This window comes from Camelus dromedarius, chromosome 3, assembly GCF_036321535.1.
Source record: "Camelus dromedarius isolate mCamDro1 chromosome 3, mCamDro1.pat, whole genome shotgun sequence".
Classification (NCBI taxonomy): Eukaryota; Metazoa; Chordata; class Mammalia; order Artiodactyla; family Camelidae; genus Camelus; species Camelus dromedarius.
In genome coordinates this window covers 53,251,060-53,277,802 of record NC_087438.1, presented here as the reverse complement: position 1 = coordinate 53,277,802, position 26,743 = coordinate 53,251,060, and the positions used below count along the sequence as shown (strand labels likewise).

Genomic DNA, 26,743 nt, shown 5'->3' with positions numbered 1-26,743 from the left:
GGCAATCAGTGCAAGATGACCTGCACCAGGGAACATTCTTGACATACACCATTGAGGGAAGTTGTCAGCGTGCTATTCCCACCTTCCACTCAAAAACAGACATCCTATGTCACACTGGCACTGACCTGCCTCCCCGCCTTGCTGTGGTAACAGTAATACCACAGCTGCCATTTTCTGCAGGTCACCTGAGGGCGAGCACTATGCTGGGATTACCTATATTATCTTTCATTTTTACCATCACTCGTGAGATGTGAATTATCTCTAATTATCTCTACTTCGCAGATGAAGAAATTGGCACTCAGAGACTGAAGTATGTTTAAGTTCACGTAGCTAACATGTACTTTGCAGCAAGGACACAGCACAAGGACAGAGGTGGGACTTTACAGGAGCTGTCCTTGAGCAAAGTTGGGCTGGAAAGCTGCTGTCTGGAGGGCAACCTCTGAGAAGAGGTTGAGAAGGGAAGCTACATTGCCCCCTGCTTTGCCTTGTAGGGTCCTTTCCCTGTCTCATCCCTGTCCCGCTGCCCCTATGATTCCCTACGGAGATGAAAGGGTTTAGAGGCTTGGACAGCAGGTGCCTCTAGGGAGAACTGTCCGTGCCTCTGTTCTTGGTGATGTTCCTATAGCATGTGGTCCAGCCCTGTGTCTTAACGTGGGACTCCATCCATATGAGGCTAGAAGGGTTGACACAATTCATCAACATAGAACAATTTCACTCAAATAAGGGGAAATGAATGAAAAAAACATTCCAAGGACAATGAAATAACAGTGATCCTTCCACAAACTGTCAGCTTTCCATTTTGGGACAATGGTGAAGCTTTCCTGAGCTGAAAGAATCTAACAGCAAAGGAGTTAATATCTACTGAGTGCTCTCTATGGTACAGAAACTAGTTCTAAGAGCTCCATTCCACTGTCACCCCCATTTTACAGATGAGAAAATGGAGGCACAGAGATTCGGTCACTTGCCTCAGGTTAGCTGATTTGTAAGGGAAGCTGCGTCACTCCAGAGCCCATCTCTAAAGCGTTATGCTACACGGCCTCTCCTGTAATAGAATCTCAGTGGCTCAAGTGCCTAGTGACCCCTCCTGATACTGTCACCTCCCCCATGCACAGAGGTGCAGTGACCCTGACCAGAGGGCAGGGCTGTAGTCCCGCTAGCACCTCCATCTACCCAGAGAGATGTCAAAGCAGCAAAAAGCTCCGAAAGAGAAACCTTCCTTTGGGGTTTTCACCTGGCCCTGCGTAGCTGCGAGCGGTGCCGTACCTGTCCTGATTGGTGTCACAGGAGTCCCCAACCAGATCGTTATCCACGTCAGACTGCAAAGAGAACAGAATGTGTTATCCATCCCTGGGCCTGTGTGCACAACAGAATGTTCCAGAGAAGGCAGACCTGGCCCATCATCACGGGATCTCAGGAATCACTTCTCTGGAATTGGGGTGGTGTAGACTGTAAAAGGACAACACCATATTGGTGTAGGCACGAGGCTGCATTTTCAAAAAAGCCTTCCAAAATGCCACGCTCCGTGGCTGGGCTGCCTACACACCAGATGAGCCGACTGGAGAAGGGCGCCGGGGCAGCACGCGGCAGGGGGAGATGGGGAGCTCGGGCACGGGTCGGAAGGGAGCCAGCCACGGGCAGGGGACGAGGCAAGCAGATTCTGCTTTGCCTCTGCTTTTGGGAATCGAGCCCGAATGGCAGTGAGTCAGAGGGCAACAATGACTCCCCGCTCCCAGGGCTTTAAAAATACGTGACACATCATACCCAGTTATCCACAGGAAGGAGGAGAGAGAAGGGCAACCACTCATCACTGACTGAACCTAATCTGAAATGTCCATACACAGGCTGTGCTGGGGTTTCGGGGACAAAAGGGACACACAGTGCCCAGTGGTGAATTTCCATGTTACATTTTCCTTTCAGCAAAAAAAACTTGTTTTGGGCATCGTTAAACTCCTATTACTAACCTCAGAGGGACTTCGCAGCATGTGAGATTAATCCAGAGGCCCTCAGATCTCCTGCAAGGTGCTTCCCATCACCTCCAAGCCCAAGCCTGCAACCTCCCCTCCTCTGCTGTCAGGGGTAAGGAATAGCAAACAACTGAGCCGGTGGGCTCTGCGGGTTCTTCTAGACACTGGTCTCAACCAGTCTTTGCAGAGGGGAGTTCAGCCTCGAGTTTGAATCCCCTTGGATCCTACTAACCTGGTTAGGGTTGCTGACATCAGGACAGCTGTCACAGGCGTCCCCCACACCATCTCCATCTCTGTCCCGCTGGTCACGATTGGAAACTTTTGGGCAGTTGTCTAGGATATTCTTTATTCCTAGGAGAAAAGGAACGCTTCCCTGAGTCAGGCGAACATCACAGACTGGTGTGGAACACAGACTTCTAGATGCTGCAGACATCAGGGCTACCACCTTTGTCAGCAGTTACCTGGAGGTAATGTCAAAGGTTGGACTCTGGGAGAATTAAAAATGCACAGTGACCTCAGGCACTTAACCCCCGAGTTAGAATTTGTCCAAGGTAACCAGGGCTATCACTGCAACCAGATGAAGGGGGTCATGAGGGCCAGGTGGCTGACCCTGCAGAAGGAGGACCTTGTGGGTGTGTGAACTGTAACCGGGGCCTCGGGGCAAGGGGGCGCTGTGCTGGAGCCAGGCCCAGCGTGCCCATCTCTTCCCAGCTTTCTGTTCAATCGTGTCATCTGGTACTGGTAGCCTAAAATCAGTGGTGGCTGGCGGAGCATTTATAGCCTGGAAATTGTCAAATGCTACAACTTGGGGCATTTTTTGTTTTGTTGAGCTGATTTACCAGCACACCGCTGGATCGGGGTCATCAGTCAGGCTTGTAGAAGGTGAGGCTGTGTTTTAGAGAAGTGTGGATATTCTAGAGTGGTGTGTGTGTGTGCTGGTTGGTGGGGCGGCGGCGGGGGGAGTGTTTTTCTAAAAGGATCTTCCTCTAAGGCCCTGTGATGTGATATGTTTTGCAGAAATCATGGGATGCAACCTGTACTTTGATGACAGTCGTGTATGTATCATGGAAGCTATACAGGAACACGTGTCTTTCCTCAAGTCCTGGGAGGCTCCAGAGTTGTGCTCCAGGGGTGCCACTCACACAGATCACAAGACGAGGCCCTGCAGTGGACCCTCAAGCTGGGCAATACAGCTGCCCCGCCCAACAGCTCTTCCCAGAATGGGAGGGGCTGTCCGGTCTCCTGGGAAATGCCCGATTCTCTGCAGGAGGAGCCTAACCGGGGGCTGCAGACTGTGACCCTGCTCAGTCCCTGTCGCTCAGTCCTCCCCTTCCAGGACTCTCACACTTGAGAAGGATGGTAAGGAGAGGGGCAGGTGCAGTCTGGGAAGAGAGCTGCCCTACAAAGACACACCCCTGACAAGGCACTGCTTGACAGGATTCCTCCAGTTTCTGGCAATGGTGTTCCAGAAACACCAGGGTTATTAAATAGGAGAGGGGGCCGTGGAGTCTCCTTCCACAGGAACAAGTGGAGCCATCCAGAGCGGGAAGGCCCTGAGTCAGTAATTCTATTCCTGCCCCTAAGAGAGAACAAGGGGAAAAGGACAAATGGGTCCCAAGTAAAAGACAAAGCAAGACAAACCCACCATCTCCATCCATGTCATCATCGCAGGCATCTCCTTTTCCATCCCCATCAGTGTCCTTCTGGTCATTATTTAGGACATTCCGGCAGTTATCACAGGCATCCCCAAAAATGTCCTTGTCACTGTTCCTCTGGTCCACATTGTGGGTCAGGACACAGTTATCCTAAGGGACCAGGAAATCAACATTAACCCTGTCTTTTACTGAATCCCTGCTGTGTGCCTGGTCCTGCCGTGGATGCCAGCCACCCTCCACCCCCAACTGTCATGAGATGACAGAACTCAGGAGGCCCAAGTTTATCAACTTTACATTTTAAACATATGAGAATCTTAGAATAAAGTGTTGTAGTGCTCTGGGAGCGCAGGCATGGAAACGAACATTCGGGCTGACTCATAGAAATGGTTGACTTCACAGGCTCTCTTCCGCCAGCCCTGGTATGTGGCAGTTCACAGGCGCTCCCAGCAAAGCAGGAACCTACCTGCTCGTTCAGGATCCCATCTCCATCAGCATCGTCATCACAGGCGTCTCCAATGCCATCTCCATCGGCATCCTCTTGGCCAGAATTTGGCACGTACTTGCAGTTGTCCTAAGTCGGAGGAACACAGCTCAGAGAGACACCTACATCTGTCTTGTCTTTCAGCTTACTGAGGTATAACTGACAAATAAAATTGTAAGATATTTAAAGTGCATAATGTGATGATTTGATATACATATATAATGTGAAAGGACTCAACCATCGAATTAATTGACACACCCATCACCTCACGTATTTATTCTCCCCCCCCCTTTTTTTTTGCTGAGAACATTTAAGTTCTACTCTCAGCAAATTTCCATTATACAGTACAGTGTTATCAGCTAGTCACCACGTTCTACATTAGATACTCAGATCTTACTCATCTTATAACTGAAGGTTTGTACCCTTTTACCAACTTCTCCCCATTTCCCCCCACCCCATCTGTCTTAAGTCAAAAACTATTTCTGAACTTGAGACTGACTGTGGCCGCCTGGCGTTATTGTGATGGCTGTTTTGCTACATTTGAGCAAAGCTACAGAGTACGTGTGTGTGTATGTGTGTTTATATGGGTATGTGTGTATGTGTGTCTGTATCTGTGAGTTATGTGTTGTCTGTATCTCTATGTGTGTGTGTTGTGTTTATATGTATGTGTATGTATGTATATCTGTGAGTGTATGTGTGTATACGTATCTGTGAGTCTATGTGTGCCTGTGTGCGTGTGTGCGTGCGTGTCTTCCCCTTCTTGTTCCCCGTACCTTTTTGCAGTTCCTGGCAGAGCACGGCAGTTCTTCGTCAGGGTAACTGTCAATGTCCACGTCCTTTCCGCAGATGAAGCCGTCACCAGCCCAGCCGACTCCACACTGTGAAGGTAAAGCCCATCAGAGGCCCAGGAGCTGGCGCTGGTGGCTGACAAGGGGCCCTGGGCCTGTGTGCGCATGCCCAGAGGGAGGGCCCAGAGCCAGAAAGCTTTGTTGGGTAGGATTTTAAAACTATTAAGTTGTACTCTGAATAGGCCAATGGTTCAAAACTCAAAAGGTACAAAGGAAGATAGAGTGAAAACTTTCCCTGTCCTGGTTGTTGGCTCAGCAGTCCAGGCAGTCAGCTGTCAGAGACATGCTGGGCAGAGACCAGCACACACACATACGTTCTTTTTCTCTCTCTGTCCTTCAGCACCATTGGTAGTACACATATATCCACTGCTAGGCAACTTGATTTAAAAAAATTAACATTGTATCTTGGAGCTCCTTCCACCTCACTGCCTGTAGATCGTGTCATTCCTTTTAAGGCGCACAGATGCATCAAACAGAAGGTGGTGTGCATGCACCTCAGCTAATTCAACCCATCCTCTACTGGTGGGTGTCGAGTCATTAAAACCCTTTTCTCCTGCAGATAGTGCTGCCACAAATAATTCTATACATTTGTCATTCTGCACATGTACTGGTTTCTTAGTGTGAAATTCCTGGTTCAGAGGGTATTTGTAATTTTGAGTTATTGTCAAAATGTTCCCCATGTGATTATCCAGCTGCTTCTCCCAGTGGGAATTAACGCACACGTGGGTGGTGGGTGGGGTGGCCGCTGTGGCACTCTCCTTACCATTCCTGAATCTAATGGTCTTCTAGGTCAGCTTCCACCACAGGGAGAACCTTCCAAGGTGCTTCACCTCTATTCATAGCTTAAGGTTCCTGCAAGTGCACTGCTGGGTCTGCGTGTTCTCTAATTTCTTAGAAAAGTCTACCCAAGCTCCCTGCTACCACCAGCTGCCGACAGCAAGCCTTCGCTGTCGGCAGACTAGGCGTTAAGACAACAGTTATTCTATCCCAGACTCTGTAGCCATTTTCTCCAGTCTTTACGGTGCTGCTGCAAGGTCCTTATTATCTCCTTTTACAAAAGTGTCAGCTCAGCTCAGAGTGCCAAGTCTCTTGGCTCAAGGTCTTAGAGCTGGGACTTGAACTAAAGACTGTCCCAGTTCAGTATTTTTTGCCATTAATATTTGGTTAACGCACACTTAGAGTTCTCCCTCTGATATTCCATATCCTAGCTGGCCTAGGATGAATGACAAACCCAAGAGAAAGGAAATCCTTCCATAAGTGGCATCCTGGGTGGGAGCTCGTACCTGGGAGCTCAGCCCAGGAGCAGGATGGGTGCCTGCAGGAGGGGCAAGCAGAACAGCAGGGGGAACACAGGGAGGGGGCCCTGGAAAATGATAGGGAACCAGCAAGGGGCAGGGGAGGGAAGAGTCTGGGGAACAGGGTCAAGGCCAAGGGAAGAGAAACTTGACACGAGTAAATGTTAGATTTCCTGCCCTCGACGATCAAAATACAGTGATTTAAGACCAGTGACTTTGTAAGTCTGTTTCCAATCGTCTGCACTCTCCTGCAACCAGAGATTTAGAAGGCAGGATTCCAAAGCGATCCTTCCCATAACTACCCCCATTTCCGCTCAATTGCTTCAGCAGGGCCTTGAGAAGGCCTGGAAAGCGCAGCCATGGGGTACAGTCCTTGACTCATTTGAATGAAGAAAAAATTTCCTTTAGGAACAAATACGTTTTTAATGAGCCATTTTCTGGCAGATTAAATTATTTTAGTACTCACACCAAGTGTATTCATCCTTTACCATCTGTCCTTGTACCTTATTACAAATTCAAAAACATATCAAGAGCCCCATCACCCACCATCCCAGGGGCGCTGTTAATTTGTTCACAGAAAATGAGGATTTAAACGTAGATATACACCTGCCTCTCGAGGGTAATCAACATGTCCAGTCAATAGGAATTAAGAGAATTGGTTGATTTTTTTCTCCCCCTTTGACCCAGATTGTTCCTTCATCAGCACCTCGGTTACAGATTATCCGTATTGTTGGAGAGAGCTGACATCATTACAGTTAATTCTTTAGCTGAGTTTTGATTCTTCTCATTTTCCTATTTCAAAGTGATATGCTCACTGTAGGAAATTTTGCGAACAGAAAGGTAAAGAAGTCTGAATTTGAGGACTAAAGAAGAGGGAGAAAGTCTCCCAGCATCCATCCAGCCGCTCAGGGTGATCACTGTGAACCCGTGAATACCAGACCCCAAAGGGCCTGGCTCCCTGGGGAGGAAGGAGGCGGTGAGGCAGTGAGGCAGTGAAGATGGCTGATTTAGCAGTGTATCTAGAATCCCCGAGGACTCTGGAGCCTGGGATTTGTGGATGGATGGCAAGACCGAGCCTCCTTCCTTACCAAGGGCCCACTACACACCTGCCTGGCAAGAGACCCATGAGAGGCTGCAACTGACCCGCCCTCTTCCCGGCCTCCTCCTCCCCAGGCTGGATCCTGGCTGAGAACCTGGGAACCAAACAGGAAGGAGCGTGGGCACCCACGGAGCTAGTCCTGAACCTGGCGCAGGTGGACGAGCACTGCAAGAAACAGGAGGTTTTTCTGCCAGGGTTTATGACAGCAGCCCACCACCCATCACTGTGGCTCACCTCTGGGAGTATTAAGCCAGACTGTGAAACTGGACATCTTCAGGGTGAGGACAGTTAGAAACGGCAGCAGTGTGCTGATACCAACAATGAGCTAGGGCAGCGGCAGGAAGGGAGGGGAGGAGGCTCTTTCCCCTCCGACCGCTCACAGAGGGTGCTTGGGAGCTGGGGCTCCATGGGGGACTCTACCCTGAGGCCCCCAAGGGGATGGTGTCAACCCTCAGCCAAGAGGGAGAGAAAAGGCAGCCGATGGTTAGGGGGCCTTCAGATTGCTCCCTACAAACTCAGTTGACTTCCACTACATCCTTTGTTTATTTTGATGGAAATGTTTTCATTGTTGGGTATTTTTACTCTGATGCAAGCAGAAACTGGAGAGGGTTGGTGTTTCAAACGGAGAGAGAAAATGACAAAGCAAGTAACAAGTGACTCACCACGCAGGTCACATCCCCCTGCCTCTCCTCGATGCACTGTGCGTTCACACTGCAAGGGTTCAGTTCTGGGTTTCTGCAGTTTCTTTCCATTTTGCATCCCCTCATCTGATCCCCGATGTACCCTGGTTTACAAGGCCCACAGCGATAAGATCCCTGCAGGGAGCAAAGCGAGACAGTGAGCCAGGAGCTCAGACCTGTGAGCAAAGGTACTGTGACTGTATGTATTTTTATATGTAGTTGATGAGGCCAGGATGAAGTGAGCCCCCTGCCTGCCTGTGCTTCCCTACATCTTATGAGATCGTGTGAATACTGGGGAAGACACCACCAGGCTGGAAGCTGCAGCAGTCCACAGAGGCATGCAGGAATAGAACCGAAGGCAGAAGAAGGCTGCTGGGCGAGCCAGCATCACTTTGACTTGCCCGCTGCACTGTGGAGGGCTGAAGGCTCCAATGAAGTCCTGGGAGGTGGCGTGAGAGAATTCACTTTGGGCACAAGGGACAGTGGTTTGATTAAAGAGCAAGTTAGAAAGTTTTGGGTTTTTTTTAAAGTGACAAAGGTACAGAGAAATGTCAGTGGCCTTGCCCTGAAATTCTGCTGAGGCAGAAACCTGGCAAATGAGCTATCAGCTTCATTGCGATGGCACTTTCAGCACAAGCCTGACTTTTTTTTAAGTTAGTTTTACTGAGAATTTACATATCATGAAAGAAACCCACGTAAAGCATACAATCCAATGATTTCAGTTACTAACTACCCCTTTATCCCCAAGTCCAAAGGATGCCCCCTCAGTGATCTTTCTGGATCTGTCAGCCTCACTGGGCCACCCACTCTGGTCAGTCCTCTCCTTTCCTTTGTTCCTGTGATCTTTTTCCTTTGCCTGCTTCTTCACTTTTGAGGTTGTCTGGAGTTCTACTTTCTAGACAGTTTCACTGTCGACATTTCTCCTCCCTATGGGGGCTTTAGTTATTCCCTTCATATCAGTGTCTTGCAAATCTATTTCTGCAGACTAGCTTTGTCCCGGTAAAAATCTAAAAAGCAGTAAGTCCTGGTGTATTCCTTGGCAGTACAGCGTTGCGGACACAAAAAAGGGATCTGCAGCCAGACTGGACATCTTATGAGATGTGTGGCTTTAGCCTAATTACTGAACTCTCCTGTGCCTCAGTTTCTTCAGCTGTAAAATGGGGATAATAATCGTGCCTATTGACAAGGTTGTGAGGATGAAAATTAAAAACCTTTCCCAGGAACATATAGCAAGTGAGAAGCAGTCCTATAGAGAATCAGAGCATCTTCCACAGACAGTCGACTGGGCTACACCTACCATCTGGGAAACAGTCAACAGGAATGTGCAGAAATAAAACCCATATCTGAATGGTTAAATTTTAGACCTCATCCCACCCAAGTGCTAAGCATTTTAATTTAATACGAATGACTTTGAAAACTTCTATGAAAATGATAAATACCATTTGGGAATTATGTTGTTACCAATAAAATGCATATTCTGGAATACTGAACTATTAATACATACTAAGAAGCTCTTCAATATTTTTTTTCAGGGTTGGAAGTAGTTAGGTTTATTTATTTATTTTTAGTGGAGGTACGGGGGATTGGACCCGGGACCTTGTGCATGCTAACACACTAACATACGCTCTACCACTTGAGCTATATCCTCCCCCAAGAAGCTCTTCAAATTAAAAAATACAAGAATGATAATATTTTATTCACTAAATATTCATCTAAAAGCCCAATACTGCCACTTTGGTGGAAGATAAAGAACAAATTTGGCATTTATAAAATTATTCTTATATTAAAAATTACTTAAGAAATTACTCATGTTAAAAATTGTTTTCAGCACAAACTTTTATCCTCATTTGCTAATCAAATATATTATGTCCATGTGTTCTCTGTGTATTTGGGGGTTATGATTTACAAACATGCACTTCTTTTAGCAACTGGTCTTTGAAAACAAGAGCCATGAAAAATACTTACCAAAGTGTTGATACAGATAGAATTGAGAACACACGCTCCATTTCGACACTCATCAATATCAGTGCAGACCTAGTGCAGAAACATTTAAAAAGACACCCTGTTTAAGTAGAAACGCAAAGAAGTTTTGCTTTGTTTTGCTATCTTGGTGCGAAGTGATGACACGGAATTTCAGGTAGGGTGGGGACCAGAGCATCACTTTCACCATCTCCCTGTGTTTGTACCAGTCTGTACGCAACCTACTTTCAAGTGATAGTTGATGACCTGGTGTTTAAAGTTGTTCAGAAAAGACAACTTACATGATTAATCTTTTCCACAACCTTTTAGTGAGGAAGGTTCTTCTTTATCTTGCTTGGGACTTGACGCACTTCTGTCTGACGGTTCCCATCTTTCTTCAATTCTGAAAAATCCTTAGCTTCCCTCTGCTATTTTTTTTTTTTTAATGAAGGTCCTGGGGATTGAATGCAGGACCTTGTGCATGCTAAGCACACGCTCTACCACTGAGCTGTACCCTCCCCCCCCATTCTTTCTTTGTAACTATAACTTTAAAATATTTTATTTTCTCAATCTTTTCTTTTGACTCAACCTCTTGTCCCTATTTTCCATATCTTTATTTCTCTGTGCTGCATTCTGGATGATTTCTTAGATCCACCTTCCAATTTATAAATTCTCTGCTAGCTGTCTTGCCCATCTATTAAATTTTTAATGTCAATGGTTATATTTTTCATTGAATAAACTTTACTTGGCTGTTTTTCAAACCTGCCTGTTTTTTTTTTCCCCACATTGCCCTATTACTTTATATTGTCATGTTTCCTCATGGTAGCTTCTTCATAGAAGTTGCTTTTTTTTTTTTTTTAATGAGCACATCCTTGGTGGCCCCACTTTTGCTTTGGGCATCCCACTGGCCTGAACTGCGGAGTCTCTTTACAAAGTGATTTGGCTTTGACATTAGCTGGGGCCCTGGGGATCTGGGGATTTTACTGCTCCAGGGCTGGTTTTTACATCAATTTTTTGGCTTGTGCATGGAATACACTGTGCATTCTATATGGAAGATAGATTTGGAGCTCCTGACTGTATTTTGTACAAGCTTGGAGCTTTGCTTTGTTGTGGGCAATTTTCTTTTTCATCAAACCATGCCCAAAGCTGGTATCAAGCTTCCTGTTGATTTGGGGGCTAGAAAAGTTTTCTCATCTCCTTGTAATGAGTGGTAGCTCTTTGAGGCTCCTGGCTTTTCTTCAGGGGTGTTAGGTCTTTCTAAAGGTTCAAGACTACACCTGCTATTCCCACTAGTGCTGGAACCCCAGTTCCCCAACTTGGAGGATTTACAACCAGCTCCCACCTCCCATGAGCTGCCGTGGCATCAGCTTCCATCCACAGCTCTGACTCTGAGCTCCCTCTTGGTTTCCAGAACCTGCACATTTCCTTTTATTTCTTTTGATACTGGTGATGCACTAACACTTGTTAAATTTCTGCAAGTTGGCTCCCTTCTACTTGAGTTCTGTCTACCACATCGCTAGAAACCCACTAAAGCACCTTCTATTTCGTTCTGTCTAGTTTCCTTGGTTTAGTCTTGGAGATTTTGTCTTTAGAGAAGGGGAAGAAAAACTTGAGGTCATTACTCTAATGGCTTCTTGCCACTCCCATGTGTCTAGCTTGCTTCCTTTATCTAGTCTAAAAAAGGGTGCCCCCTAGAATCTTGTGATAGGCAGCTAGGAGATAATGAACCCTGCCCTTCTTCAAAGCTAGTAATTTCCCTAAGGTAGTAAAATATATTTATAGACCAACCATTTTTGAGGGCTGAAAACATCAAAAAGAATTTCAGTCAGGCAGTTAAATAAGGACCAAGATCTAGTAGAACATTTGGAAATAAATGGAGACTGTCATGAAGTGCGTAAGTGCTTTATGGCAATTTACAACTTATGTAAGAAGAAAGGGGGTTTTCCACGGGGGATTATTTCTACTCTTGAAATCCTCTCATCTCTGAAACAGCTTCTGATCAGCAACACTGACTCTATAAAAATGACCTAATTTTTCAAAGCTTGTATTTGTTTCGCCTGTTCTCAAGTCGTTCTGTGGGACAAAATGTTCAAATGGCTACCAAGGAAATAAGCCTGAAATCACACCATGTGTTCAGTATCTGCACCCCATTCACTGTTATTCTAAGGATACTGAATTATCCCAACTTACTAGCTTCCTCCCACCAGCCACGATGAACATAAATATTCAGAAATGAGCTAGAAAACTTCCTAATGTGCCCACATGCACATGACACTCCAGATGGCATTGGTGGCTCAAGGAGCAAAGGGTCATATGGAAAGAGGTAGGAACCAACCAAAGGTTTTCAGTTGAGAATTAAAGATTAAAAGACTCTAACTTCAGCTCACCTGCTTGTTTGTCTTGGCAAAACTGATCCCCACCCCCTGCACCGTGGGTCCTGTGAAGCCCACCGGGCAGGAGTCACATCTGAAGCCGGGAGCCAGGTTCACGCAGCGCACGCCTGGGTAGCAGGGATGGTATTTGCACTAGAGAGAAACAAAAATCTTGTCTTTGGCCACATGGAGAAATACTCTCAAACTTTCATTCATCTCTTTGCACATGCTTGTTTACTCTTTTAACTATCCACTTTTTGGTGGTCGAAGTGATAAAAGGAAATAAAGGCTTCCAATTTCATAGTTCCCTGTGGACTCCCTGACCCTCACTGTCCGGGGGTTGCCTTGTCGTGAGCTTTGCTGTATTACAGAGTAATGCACAGCCAAGTGCAAAGGGTCCGTCATGTCAACCAGTCTACTCCCAGTGTAAATTCCTTGGGAGTAAAAAATCTCTGTAAGAGGACGGTGCTCCTTGACCACTTGTCAGCTGGCTCTTACCTGAGTCCAAGGGCATCATCAAACCAACTACTCAAACAAAAAGACCTTGACAAGACAAAGCCAGGGCAACTGTTTCTTCAGTAGGATGGGCTTGGCCAGGGTCTGTGTCCGCCTTCACACCCTATCAAGTCCACGGCCATTCCAAGGCTCTCAGAGTCCCAGAGATTCATTCTGATTTTTTTTTTCCTTACCACTTCAACTAATGTAAAAAACATGACCACTTCCTGCCCTTTCAAATAGAGGAAAATTCCAGCTCACAGATAAAAACCAGATGCAGTTCTGAGAAACATGTGCAGATGTTTCTCCAATCGAGGGCGTACTGGAGGCCCCTGGGACTGCTCACTACCTGCCGAGCTAATGAGCCACCTCAAGCCTGCAGGTTCAATGCATGTGATGAGCTAAGCTCCTCCAGCCCTCCTCTGGCCTGATGGGAGGAGAAAGGCACATTCTGGGGGCAACCTTGCCACCTACTGTGAACACTGCTTTGGGGCTGGAGCAGTGACTGGCTAACCGTGGTCCTGAAACAGTCTCCTTCCGAGGCTTGGCCAGCCGGCCAAACAGCCTGTATTTGCTGTGTGTGTCTTTCTGGCTCCATCTCTGGGCACCTTTGGTTACCATAGGCCACAGGGCCACCTCAAAAGGTCCTGATGGTTTGAAATTCCTCTCTGCTCCCCTATTTAAGGAAGCCTGGAGAAATCAGTTGCAAGCCCTGAAATACACCCTTACACGGATCTTTCCCCTCCCATTATTTGCAACTGTGTGGCAAAATCACAATGGTAACAGAGCCTGCTTAAGAGAAATAATCGTTAGCGTTGAAGGCTGAAATATCAGCACCGTAGCAACAGGAACCAAAAGAGTGGGAAACGCAGAGAGGAGGTATCATGAACATGGCCACGACCAAGTGTCCTGCCCCCTCCTTCGCACTATGCACCGTATCTCTTAGGCTTCCTGAGGGAGCAGTTCTTATGTAGCCTGGAGGACAGCCCAGATCATCCTTTGGTCACAGACCTAGCTCCTTTTTCCGTAAGCGGTAGGGTGTGCAAGGCACCGAGGGAGCCCACCCCACCTAGCTCAACTGTACCTCATCAACATCAGAACAGGTGACTCCATTCCCTGTGTAGCCCTCGGGGCAGGGCCCACACTGAAAGCCATCTCTGGTGTCAGTACAGCGGACGCCGCGGAAACACGGGTTGGAATCACACCGGCGCACCGGGGGTGTCGGGGATGCCGGGGGTGCGGGGGGCACCAAGGTGTTTGGCGTTGGAGACTGAAAGCTGAGAGGACCTAGAGAAAAACAACCACCCACAGGTTTATTCACCGTCAGAAAAAGAGCTGATACAGAATGAAGTTTAGTTTCCCAATGAACTTCTTTTCCCTTCCCTCCATCTCTGTGCCAAACCTCCAGAAACCACAGCCAACGGAGCCTCACCCACCCAGGCCCTTCATCAGTCGGCATGTGCTGGTCCAACTCAGAATGCTCCAGTTACTAGAAAAGTACTTACCACAAGCCTGGCATTCAGCTATGGTGTTTCGCAAAAATGATGTTTCCTTGACCTTTAGAAATGGGAAGGGGGAAAAAAAAGCTGGAGAAGGAGTATCTGATGTATAATCCAGGGATGGAAGAATCCATGTGTAGCAAGCTATTAAACATTTCTCAAAGGAGTGCTGAAGTAGCCCTCGGTGGCTCCCACTCCACTTGGAGCCCTGGTGCGTGTATTACATGTCAGTCCCCCCTTTGCAGAGCCCTTCTGGCAGAGCCCTGGGGCAGCGGGCTGCGTGGGGCCACCTGAGGTCTGGCCCCAGGTCCGCCTCCCTGCCTCTGCGGGCCTGCAGTCCACTAGCTCCAACAGAGAGCTTCTCTAAGACTGGGGCTTTCTGGACTGTGTGTCTTGCTTGTTACCTGCTGTCTCAGAAGATCCTTCACTTCTCCCAGTAGCTGGTTTAGTTGTGACATTTGCCCCAAGAACTGCCGATTAAAGTCTCCTGTAGGAATAGCAGAAGGTAAGGAGCGTTCAGCCAGTCACAACCACTTCTATGGCGACTCAAAAACAAATGATTTCCCAGAGAATCAGCATGACAAAAACCTCGGGTATAGGAATTTACCTTGAGGTCATTCATCTAATTCAACCCCAAAAATAATGATGATCATGCCCTTGACGAGTTAGTCCAAATTCCTATGAGTTATAAAAATAAAAGTGCAGGGAAAATATTTCTTGCCCTCGACTTTGGCACAAGAGCCTGGTTTCTGTAGGTAAGTCCTGTGGGACTGCTCTGCTAACAGCCCCCCTTGCGATGAGGGGACCCAGCTCATCCAGGGGCCTGGGGGTTTGTCTGTGTTGACGGAGGGGCGCAAACAGCCCGAGAGCCCACACCTGTGCCTGTGGTGGCCAGTGGCTCACTCTGCTGCAGGAAGCAGTCCTGCAGGCTGGCCACCTGGAACAGCGAGCCTCTCACCACCAGCTTCAGCTCTTCCAGGGAGTCCTGGAAGAAATGAGATTCATACCACACATTGCTGATGCCATTCAAAAGCCAATGAGCGTGCAGACGCACACAATCTTCATAACCAAGGAGGCCTGTATACTTGGACTCTGACGTCTTACATAATTTTGTGGGTTTGCATTTTTCCCGAAGACTGCCAGCCCTATCCTTTTGACTGAAGCAAATACAGAAGTAGCCAGGAGCCTAGAAAAATGCTGGCATCGAACGAGGCCTGAGAGTTCAAGGTGACTAAGAGAAAAGGCTGTTTTCCTTCATGGTAAATAAGTTATTTTGTGGCCGGGGCCTCTTAAGAATTGTCTGTTTATGGAGTTCTGACTGTAATGAATAAGATACTGATCTCAATTTTAAACACTTATTGTTTTTAGGGCGTCTTGGCTCCAAGTTTTCAGAAAGCCCCTGGTTTCCTTGGATTATGAGAATGCATAAACAGTGGACTCTAGGATATAAATTTCATGTATTTTCACATTACTGATTGATATCAATCGTTCATTGTTAGCCAGGAGGTCAATTTCCTCACCTTTATTTTGTAGTTTTTACTTGTACCCATTATTTTATACATATATGATGGAAAAAGTTTATGTTAACTGTTGACATAAAGTTATCATCCTTAGTTTAGAAATGAGCATGCTAAGGAATTTCAGAGGAACTTTTTTTCTGATTTTCAATTTCGCTAAATTAAGATGCACGCAGCCCCTGCTACATCACAGAGACCGTGTTGGAAGCAGACCGTAAACTCTTTGGAGGCTGGGCCATAGCGGTTTTGCCCACTGTGGTGACCCTAATGCCTAGAATGGCCTGTTAATTGACTGACTGACTGACTGACTGAGAAGGTGAACAGAAGATAGGGCACTGTGGTCTTGTTGATAGTCAAAGGAGGTAGAAATTTTGAAGAAAATTGCAAAAAGTTCCATCCATTTCCGATAATCTTGTCACGGCTGACTCCTGGCTCTGACTTACTGGATGGTGGATACTAATTTCTAAAATGGCCAGTGACACGATTTCTGTCATTCTGATTACTTGGGCTACTTTGGGGATTCAGAAATGAAGTTCAGCATTCTCTCCATTATTTTTTCTCTATATGTAAGTCCACACTAAATACATATACATCTCTTTCTCCCTCTCTCCAAACTTGGATTTTACCTATCTTGAAATTTCTGCTTGAAAATGCTCCCTATTTTTCAGGCACAAAGTCTAGTATCAGATTCATAGTTTTTATATTAGTATCTAAAACTTCTCAGCATTCCTGGTTGTCATGGAAATTACCATTTACACTCTGCTTCTTTGTACAAAGGGGTCAGAACAACTTGGTAAAAGCACATATAATTTAGTTAAAACACATACAATAATGAAACAGAAATGGAAAATGCTGACTGAGATACAGAAGACAACAGTATGAGGCAGAAAAGATGAATATAGTGACTGATTTTGGCACTCACTTCCACATCAGATGAAATTCAGGAACTATAACCAGTTAGAGTAATGATTAATAGAGAAGAAAGAATGCTATTTATTTCTTAGAAACAAAGTATTTCCTATCACAAAATTCTAAAAGAAATATGTGTGGCAATTTCTACAGTAGGGGCAATGATGTAATGAAAAAAATACCATCAACATGGCATAAACAGAAAACAGAGGTGATGAGACTTTTAAGGCCTCATGGAACTCAGCTGGCCGTAAGGTCCTTTTTGTCAGCAGGGATGTTCTAGAGGGACCTGTGAAAAATATGGTTCCTGGTGCTGGCCAATTTCCAGTCATTCTTTTTCACTTTCATTAAAAAATAATAAATAGCAACATTAGAGAAAGATTAAAAATAGATCATCCTATTGCCCTAAGATAGTTGAAAAATCTTTGCTATTCCTTTCCAGCTTTACCATTATATCCCCAAACGATCCACTTATCGTCTAAAGCAGCAGTGCTCGATTTTGACTTCACGTTAGAATCAGTATTTTGAAGAACACTAATGCCTAGGCATCATCCCTGTAGATTCTGGTTTAATCCGTCTTGAGGGTGGGCCCTCTACTATCAGTTTTTCAAGTCCCATAGTGATTGATTCTAATATGCAGCCAGAATTAGACCCACTCTCGACCTCAGCCCATCCTCTGCCTTCCCTGGGCCTCAGCAAGCCAGCTTTCCACTGCGGAGGATGGTTTGTGGGTTCCTACCTGTGCCCTCCTCTGGAAAGTCCTCAGTTCAACAGACCCCGGACTCTGGGAGAGGCCAGAAAAGGCCCTGGGGAGGTTCTGAATGGCGTCCACCTGCGAGCAGTCCACGTAGAGCTCTACAGAGCCAGCCCCTCGGTGCAGGTTGGTCAGTCTCAGGAGGACCCTGTGCCGCCTGCCGTCAGCCAGCTGCAGGTTGTTGAAAACCACCAAATGGATCTTCCCATCATTCTTCAGGTAACGGAGGATGGCTGGAACCAAGCACATAGACCAGTGAATGATGGGCTAAGGGAAACGGGGGTGATGCTGTGCTGAACAGCCTCCAGGTGACAATGACAAGGCTGGGTCAGTGGGAAAGAAAATGCAAGCAAGTCTGGATCAGAAACGTCTTGTGTGCCAGGCATTGCTCTGGGCACTGCCAACCCACTCGGTCACTGAGGATGTTTTGTCCTCATGAAAAGACAGACAGTAAGTACTAAATGTGAAAATAAAATGATATAATTCCAGACAGTGATAAGTACAATGACCGAGCAGAACCCGTCAAAAGTCAACTAACATCCAAGCAAGCTCCCGATGACACAAATTCATTAGTTCACCGAACATCTACCGAGCACTCCTACTGAGCGCTGCCCTCACTCACTGCAACGACGACAGGTGAGGAACGTGAAGCTCAGGGAAGCGAAGGAACTTGCTCAAGGATGTAGCAAGTGACAAGACTAGACTGAAACAGTGCGGTTTATTCTACAATTAAAAGCATGGTAGGCACGCCGAGGCCTTTGTAAGCATATGGTGAGTCGAGTGTCATCTGTCATATCGGCCCTCAGCAACTCACTGTCAGACTTTGTTATAACAAAGCTCAGTCAGAAAACCAGAGGTACGCATGGTTGCAAAGGAGGGACTCGGTGGGAGATCCACTGTCTAAAACAAAAAAGAGCTCCCAGTATTTTGTTGAATGGAAAAAAGGTTATGAATCAGTATAGTTCCATTCTGAAAAAAAGAATTTGTAAGACCTGGAAGACAGACTGGCTAGACGGCCCTTCTATGACTGTAGTACAACACGACGCTTCCGGGAGGAAAGGATTGGTAAGACTTAAATAAATGTGGTATGAAGAGAAAGAAAGCAGATGTGAGTAGAAATTCTTGAGGTATTTTAAGTATGGGATACAACAGGAGTTTTACCCCTTTATTGAATATTGTTGAGAATTTATAATAGTAATTGCACGGCTGGAAATTGGAGGCATGGGGTAACCAACAGGGGGGGAAAGTTGAGCCCAAACATATGTGCTAATTCAAGTTTTTAAAACGTCTATTTCTTTCCTTTTTAAAAAGAGTTTTGCAAGTCTCTGGAGTTTTTAGAGGCCAATGAAAACAGCGCCTGGTCCACCAGACTTCAATCAGGTCACAGACACACATACGCAGGACCTTACTTTCACTACGGCCATAACCTCTGTTCCTCAGTAACAGTTTAAGAGGATACACACAGTAGCTTCAAACAAATACCCTTGGTTTTTCTCCCCAGACTGAGATTTCTGCGGAATTCAAAGGAAACCTATTTTCATGGGCTTCTTGCCTCTTTTAGCAGGCCTTCCAGGGCCTGTGGGCCATGATTTATTTTCATAAGTGAATCGCTAAGTTTAATTTTATAAATAGTACCTAGTGGAGTGCTTTACACCCAACAGGTGCACCTTAAAGGCTGCGAACATGAACTTCCAACGAATAATTAAACGATTGCAGTGAAACCTTTTCACATATAAATTAGAAAGTTTAGAGAGTGTTTAGAGCAATTCAACATCTACCGCAGGCAGCAAAACCTACTCTTGTGTTCAGCTGTTATTTAAGGGCATTCTATACTTCTGCCTTGCTTTGTGTTCAGTGCAACACTGAAATGACAGAGTCCTCACGCTCTTAGATCTTGTGACAATAGCAGGAGGAAAAAAAGGAAAAGAATTATGGAAACTTCCATCTTCCCAACGTCTGTTACAGAACAATTATCAGGTGCTTTGACATTTACTATTCTTCACACCTGATCCAGTAATTCTCATTTCTCTTATGGCTTCCATTTTTCATCTGTATTGTGAATTCCTTACTTCAGTGCTTCTGTATTTATTTTCTCTTCAGAGCAGTAAGACTATCCCAGAGGGTAGACAGGCACCTGCTCAGAAAACTCAACACCTTCACATCAGTCACACTGAGTCTAGGAAAACAGCCTAAAGCTCTGATCCCAGGAGCCTGCAGCCAGGGAGTTTCGCTGACTTTCTCCAGAAGCAGCATCATCAGAGGGAAAAGAACAGACATGGTTCCCTTGCTTTCTCCGATCCCCCTTTCCCAACTCACCTCACCCAGTCTTAGCCCAACACACACACATAGCAGAGGGGAGCAAGACAGAGGGGAAAATACTAGCCAGTAGGACTGTCACTTCCCCCTCCAGGAAGAGTGAAAAGCCCGGCTGGAAGCTGGAAGGAGCGGTCTTCTGGTCCACCCCACCTCTGCCCCTCACTGCCCAGGGAGCACTGCACACAGGACAACAAGGCTGCATACAGCTCTGCGTCTTCAGCTGAGGCGCATTCAGTTCTCTTGCTCACATCTCACTGAAACAAGCTGGCTTGGTGATTTCCACCTGGTTCTCTCGCAGTGTGAGTACCAAGAACGCATCTGATGAGATCTGAAGGTTGCAGGTCTTCAAATGGCATTTCTGCCTCTACTCTGTTGCATCTCTGGGTTCCTCTGCCAGATTCCTGACTCACCTTCCTGCTGGGGGTCTCTTTCTGTGCAATCTTTCCAGATTGACAGCTTGAGCTTCTTATAGGACTGCTCTGACCAAGTTATTGCCTTCTCAATGCAACACACAACGAACCAATGAAATCCTTCACTAGCTCCCAAGTGCTTCCTCATTAATGTCTATCTCAGGGCTGGCTCAGCCTTCCCGCCACCTTCCACGCTGCTGATAACCAGCCAAGCTGAACAACCTGTTCTAACAGCCCGCTGTCACTCCTCTCTAGCATTTCCCAGCCTCCCTCATCCTTTTCTTTCTGTGCAGAATGTTCTCTTCTCCATTGCTCTCCCTCCTGCTCCACCACTGTTAGAAACCTGAAGCCAAATCTAGCTCAAACGCACCGAACTCCCTCTAGCCTTCCTTCTTCTTCTGCACGGCTGGAAGTCACCTGCCTCACTCCCTTTCTCGGGGCTTTTCTAGGTGTACTTCTGCGGGACTTGATTCCAGGCATGGCTCGGATACTTACTACCCATGTGACTCTGGGCCCGACATGTCCATTTCTGAAATTATCAAAAGGAGTTAATAAAAGCTGCCCTTCTTACTTCATTTTGTTTTCAGTGGTTGTCAAATAAAAACATGCAAAACTATGAACTGCTGTACAAATGTGGGAATTGGTATGTTTATTTGCATTTATTTCTTATCTTCTCTACTAGAACATAAATCTTTGGGACCAGGAATCTATTTCTTCCTAGTTTTCCCATATGCCAGAGCCTCTGAGAACAGCAAATACAACTATTTATTGAATGAAAAAAATGGATAAAATATTCATGTGTCCACTCTGATTTTTTACTTTTTAAAATATTTTTAAACTCTTGTTATTTAAAAAAAATGTATTTAAAAACTTTTTGGTGGGGGTAATTAGGTTTGTTTATTTATTTATTTAATAGAGGTACTAGGGATTGAACCCAGGACCTTGTGCATGCTAAGCAGGCACTCTACCACTGAGCTATATTCTGCCCCTCAACATTCTGATTTTTTAAAATCCACAATCTTTTAAAAATGTGGGGAGCAGTTTCACTTGGTTTCTTTATATAAATCCTTTCCTTCCAAATTACCATCTTTGTGTACTTGAGAATTTGGAGCCTGTTTTTATGGCTACATTTCCATGCCTGGGGACCAGCCTGACAGGAAGCACGTAGCCTTGCCTGACTAAATGCCATCTCCATGACTGGTAGGAGATGAGGCAGCAAACCCAAGCAGTGAAGATATGAAATATTGCTATCTTGGGAAAGAATTTTCAAAAGGTGCTTTTTGAAAAGTGGACTGGGTAGTCAGAAATATGATGATGTGTTGAATGTCAAAGCAATGAAGCAGGGTGCCAGCTTTAAAGAACTGGAAATGATAATATTTTGTCTGCTTGGGCAAAGGAGTTCAGAGTAACCCAGCCTGCAAGCAGCAAACTCGGAAACATCATCCGGGGCTTTCTGCTTTGCTTGGCAAATGGCTTTGCTCTTTGGCACTTTTAACTATATGATGAAAGCCACTGCTGTCAACCTTTCCTCCCCTTCGTAAATAACTGTACATTAAAAAAAAAAGCCTTCTTGCCAGTAATGTCCCCTGTGAGGGACATTCTTCTTTGTCTTCACTCATCTTCATGCTCTATACACTCGGTCTTTGTAACTTTAGTGCTTTGGAAATACACATAAAAGGTAAATCATCAAACTGCTTTTCCTGTAAGTACTCTAGGTGACTCCCAGGTGTGGCAAATGCAGTCTGTGTGTTTTGAAATTTTCTTACAGTCGTTTAAACCAATGTAAAATTTACAGAAAACACACACGCACAAACACATGCATACATGGAGCAAAGAAAACACCCAGTGAAAGGAAGCGCAGCAATTACACTGAACACCTGCAAAGGGCTTCATGTTTTGATAAGTTATGAGACATCACTGTACACAACTATCTGGTAGGCGACAGAGCTGTAAGTACACACAGAATCCCAAGGTCATGGCACAGGAGAGAGTTGCAAAGAAATTTAAACGTCCATGGAACGCTCTCTAGCCTTAGTAGAGCCACAGAATACCAGCATTATATAAGTCATCCAGCTTAATATCTCCCCTCACAAATCCCTTCAATAAAAGTACAGCCTCTACCAGCCCATTTCCAGTAACAAAGAACTCATTACTTTGCAGAAAAACCCATTTCACTTTTGGATTGCTCCCCAAGATTTTCCTAATTCAGGGCCAGTATCTATTTCCTCTGACTTCTACCAGTGTGTCCTAATTTTACTCTTCAGAACTATAGACAGAAATAATCTTATCCTCAATCAAAATGATATTCTTCAAATATTTTAAGGCAACTTTCATCTCTCTATGTCTTCTGACTCCTTTATTTCTCCAGTTCCTTTTAACTTTTCGACTTTTGAGGTGGTTAAAAAAAAAAAAAAAAAGGGAACCAGAGGCGTGCTGGTTTGGTGACTCCCAAGGTAATCTCTGACTTGACAGGGTCCCTGTGAAACATGTCCACAACCAGACACAGTACTCTAAGATGTGGCGGGACAATTAAGAGTACATTGGGACTGTTAGCTCCCTTAATCTGCCCACATGCACATGTTAATGAAGCCTAAAATGTATGAAGCTTAAAGTTTATGAAGCTTTTTTAAAAAGTTGCATCCGTATATCTGTTCATTCATTCATTCAACAAACATTTTTGAGCAACTAAGTGTCAGGCACTGAGCTCAACACTGGCTGGTTCTTCATGTTGTTGACTAGAGCACTTAGGATAGGGTCTCCCACGTCCTCTATGTCTGCAATTTACTTTCCACTCCTAGAGGATGGGTTGACATTTATTGTTGTTAAATTTCATCTGATTGTGACATACTGTGTCAGCCTGGTAGGATCTTGTAAATCTTGATGATGGCATCTGACATATTCAACTGTCTTTTCCAGCTTTGTGCCAATTGCAAATATAATAAAATATTGTCTATGTTTTCACCTAAGTCACGTATGTATTGAAAAGTTCAATGCCTGGGGTAGAGCCTTGTAGGAAACCACCAGATATTTTGCTCTAAGGCAATTTACCAACCCCTAACAGTACTATTTATCTAGCTCACTTTTTAAAAAAAATACTCAGAAAGGTATAATGGGTGACTTCATTAAAGTCATTAAAAAGTGCGTCATGATTTATTTTTAGTAAACCCATTTGTCTTCAAATAATCCTAGCTTTCTTTTCCAGGCAATTCCAAAATGTGTGAATAATAATACAACCCTCTGGGGGCTTGTCCGAAAGTTTACTAAAATTCTTTCCACTTTCTGCATATGACCACTTTATAACTGAGCTCGTTCAAGGGTACCTCTTAAGAATACTGTGAAAGTTTGAAAGGAAAATGAGTGTTAAGCCTTTAGCACAGCCCTGGTTCCTTGTAAGGGCTCCATAAACACATATATTATTATTAGTGTTTGAGGCATCTCATTTTTTCCCCTTCATTATTTGGTTCAGAATTCTAGTCTTTAAGCTCCTTCATCCCTCTCAAGCTGTATCTCTCTTTAACCTGCAGGCTTCAGAACAACTACTCTGAACTATTTGACATCTCCTATCATAGGCTTGACTGGTTCTATTCTATTCTCCAGAATTCCAGCTAATTCTTGGGGTTCCCTTCATTTCCACAGCACCAAGTTCCTTCCACGTGGCTATCAAATCAAGACTAAAGATGCAAGGTAGGTGGGTATAGCTCAGTGGTAAAGTGCATGCCACACATGCATGAGGTCCTGTGTTCAATCCGAGGTACCTCCATTAAAAATAAATAAATAAACCTAATCCCACCCCCCAGAGTTTTTTTTTTTAAAAGACTAAAGAAGCAGTCTTCTTATGCTTTTTCTGAAAGATGAAGCTTCGTTAAGGTAAGCCAAGAATTCACCAAATCATCACTTTTGGAAGACAGTTGCCTAAATAGTAGAGGTGTCTGTCTCTCATCCAGCCATCCATCCATCTATCCATCTATCCATCTATCCATCTAGTACAAGAACCTGAGATTTTACTGAGCTTCACAATCTAAGCAATGTTATACTTCATATAAGTCAGTTCTTGCAATCAACGTGGGAAGTAGCTATTATCATTCCCACTTTAATGATAGTAAATCGAGGCTAAGAGTGATTCAGAGCTGTATTCATGGTGACATAGTTGTTAAGATTTTTAACTGTAACAAACTCGGGATACTAACTGGAAAGTTGCCTCTATGCCAGATTCAAGAAAATCATCAACTATATCTTCTACCAAGCCAGGTGGTTTCTGTAGAAAGCTTATTTCTACCAAGATCGCACCACCTGCTTTACTAGTAGTCTGATAGAGCATGTCTATCAGAAATACTACCTGTATTTCTTTTACAACCTCATTTAAATGATCTTCACCACGCATCCATTCAAAAAATGATTCTGAGCCAGAACTACTATGTGACAGATATCGTGCACCTCTAGAGTTGCCACAATAATGTATGTCTTTTTTTTTGTTCGTTTTAAACAAAGCTACTCTTCTCAGCCTTCATCTATCCTATCCTATCTGTTCACGAATCACTTCTTTGTACAGGGCACAAAGGAGCTACAGGCTGCAGTAAACACACAGATGAGTTAAGAGATGCTCAGTTCCTGCCTTAAGGGAGCTTATACCTCCTGGAGTAAAGATCTGTAAGTCATTCACACAAGGCAAACTAAGAGCAGCGCCTCCTCTAGAGGTACAAAGTCATAGAAGGGAAGGTGTCACAAGGAGTGTGATTTCAGTATCTGGAGATGGTGCAGGGCATGTCCTGGGGGGAGCAAAGGGCAAGAGGAAAAGAACAGACAAGGAGAGACAGCATGAGTGGGCCCGGGGAACGGCAGTTAGTCCACCCAGCTGAAGCACAGGCGGCACAGTGGCTGGAAGGATGGACAAGTTGTCAAGGCTGGCTGGGAGTCAGGCAGCGGAAAGCCCTGAATGCCCAGCAGGGTCGTATGCACTTTATTCTGTTTGGGATGGGAAGCCACTACATGTCTCTGGGGTCAGGCCTACCTTGACCGAGTGACGAGGTGGCCATGGTAGGCTGACTTGGCAGAGCGTGAGAGTAGAAAGAGATCAGTGGCAAACTCATTCCTTGTGGTCGTTATGAGACACACTTTAGTTTCTTGTAGGAGCTCATCTAGGGCCCAGACAACCAAATCCTGCTCTTTGAAACTGTACAGTCATCGTCTCCCAAATTATGGCCTTTAATAGACGGAAAGTTCCGTCCTATTTCCTACTCTGGGATTTTAAGTCGCTAGAGATACATCTTGATTTTCTCTGTTTCAGTCTTTTCTATGCAAAGCAACAGCAGAGGAGGTCAGCTGAGCCTTGCCAGTTGAATGATGGGGGCTCAAATTCCAGGCAGATGATTCTCCCACCACCGTCCACAATCACGGCAGGGGTGCACGGCCACATGTATGGGCAGGCCACTCAAGAGGGCTGCTCTCTTGCTCTTTGTCCATCCCCTGCTAGACCAGTCCCTGCTTCACCTGCACCCTACTCACACAAACGTGCTCGCTCCCTGCCGCAGCCAGTGTGTGTCCTAACCCTTAGGCCAGAACGGCTCCGCCTGCTAGTTTATTAAAAGGAGACATCTGCTCTCATGATGGTCATTCACCTGAGGGACTGTGAAGGCTGTGCCCCAGCTGCTGGTTTCCCTGGTAACTGATGAGCCAACCTGACATCAATTTCCCCATAAAAGATAGCCTCCTCCTCCCTAGCATAGGAAAGACCACTGCCTTGTCCTGCCTGCCGGGGTGGGGTGTCCCTCCAGGACTTTTTGTTTCAGACATGTAAGATCCCCTACCCAATAAACCGCTGATGTCTCTGTTGCTGTTTCTGGGCTCCTTCTTCAGATTCAAGGCTGGGCAACCACAAGGCATGTAGGCCTGTGGGGTGCAGCTCCAGACCACCACTGAACACGTCAATGGGGAGGCACAACCACATGCCACGCCTTTTCCTTGGACCTGGCGGACCCAGCGACCACCCTTTCTTGTTCCAGTCAGAATGGGCTGCTGCTCCTTTTTTTTTTTAGAACTTTCAGACTCACCAGTGATGGCAAATCTGTACTTTTTCCTATTGCTCCAGTGAAATTTCTGTGTCAAATTCTTCAACTCTCCGAACTCTAATACAAGTATAAATTCCTCTTTGTTGTCTGAGAATTGTTATTTCTGGATTCTCTAAGACTCCCTTTAAGAAATATTTTTCCTAAGGCTACTTATGTTTCCTAGTAGGTTGGCGGGTGGAGAGGTGTTCACAATCCTTTCCCCGTCCTTCCCCTTTGACGTGGAGATCAGCTGGTATTCACAGCTGACTCCAATGACTGGTGAGTCTTCAAAAGAAATGCACCAACAACCCCCTTACCCACCCATCTACCTGCCCACATGGCCGGCACTACCCCAGCCTATCCAGAGTGAGCACAAAGAATCAGCTCAAGGGGTAGGGGAGAGCGGAGTGGTAGAGCACATGCTTAGCATGCACAAGGTCCCGGGT

General features: G+C 45.5%; 1 protein-coding gene and 1 long non-coding RNA gene across 10 annotated transcripts in view; one reads left to right on the top strand and one right to left on the bottom strand.

Moving 5' to 3' along the window:
* LOC105084830 (uncharacterized) overlaps positions 1–4,288 on the top strand; it is a 34,713-nt gene extending 30,425 nt beyond the window's left edge. For 4 of the 8 annotated variants that reach the window (XR_010378842.1, XR_010378840.1, XR_010378845.1 and 1 more), the window contains 3 exons: positions 1,918–2,431; positions 2,982–3,323; positions 4,019–4,288. This is a non-coding gene — a long non-coding RNA (uncharacterized LOC105084830). The remainder of the gene's footprint in view (positions 1–1,917; positions 2,432–2,981; positions 3,324–4,018) is intronic. The other 4 variants (XR_010378850.1, XR_010378844.1, XR_010378860.1 and 1 more) reach the window with 4 other exon arrangements.
* Positions 1–26,743, bottom strand: part of THBS4 (thrombospondin 4) — a 179,654-nt gene that overhangs the window by 6,936 nt on the left and 145,975 nt on the right. For both annotated transcript variants that reach the window (XM_064481950.1, XM_031447276.2), the window contains 13 exons: positions 17,513–17,760; positions 15,224–15,332; positions 14,752–14,834; positions 14,354–14,405; positions 13,933–14,135; positions 12,369–12,506; positions 9,988–10,056; positions 8,005–8,157; positions 4,874–4,978; positions 4,083–4,190; positions 3,610–3,769; positions 2,197–2,315; positions 1,264–1,316 (listed from right to left, as the gene is read on the bottom strand). In XM_064481950.1, the coding sequence (XP_064338020.1) occupies positions 1,264–1,316; positions 2,197–2,315; positions 3,610–3,769; positions 4,083–4,190; positions 4,874–4,978; positions 8,005–8,157; positions 9,988–10,056; positions 12,369–12,506; positions 13,933–14,135; positions 14,354–14,405; positions 14,752–14,834; positions 15,224–15,332; positions 17,513–17,760 (1,600 nt within the window). The remainder of the gene's footprint in view (positions 1–1,263; positions 1,317–2,196; positions 2,316–3,609; positions 3,770–4,082; positions 4,191–4,873; positions 4,979–8,004; positions 8,158–9,987; positions 10,057–12,368; positions 12,507–13,932; positions 14,136–14,353; positions 14,406–14,751; positions 14,835–15,223; positions 15,333–17,512; positions 17,761–26,743) is intronic.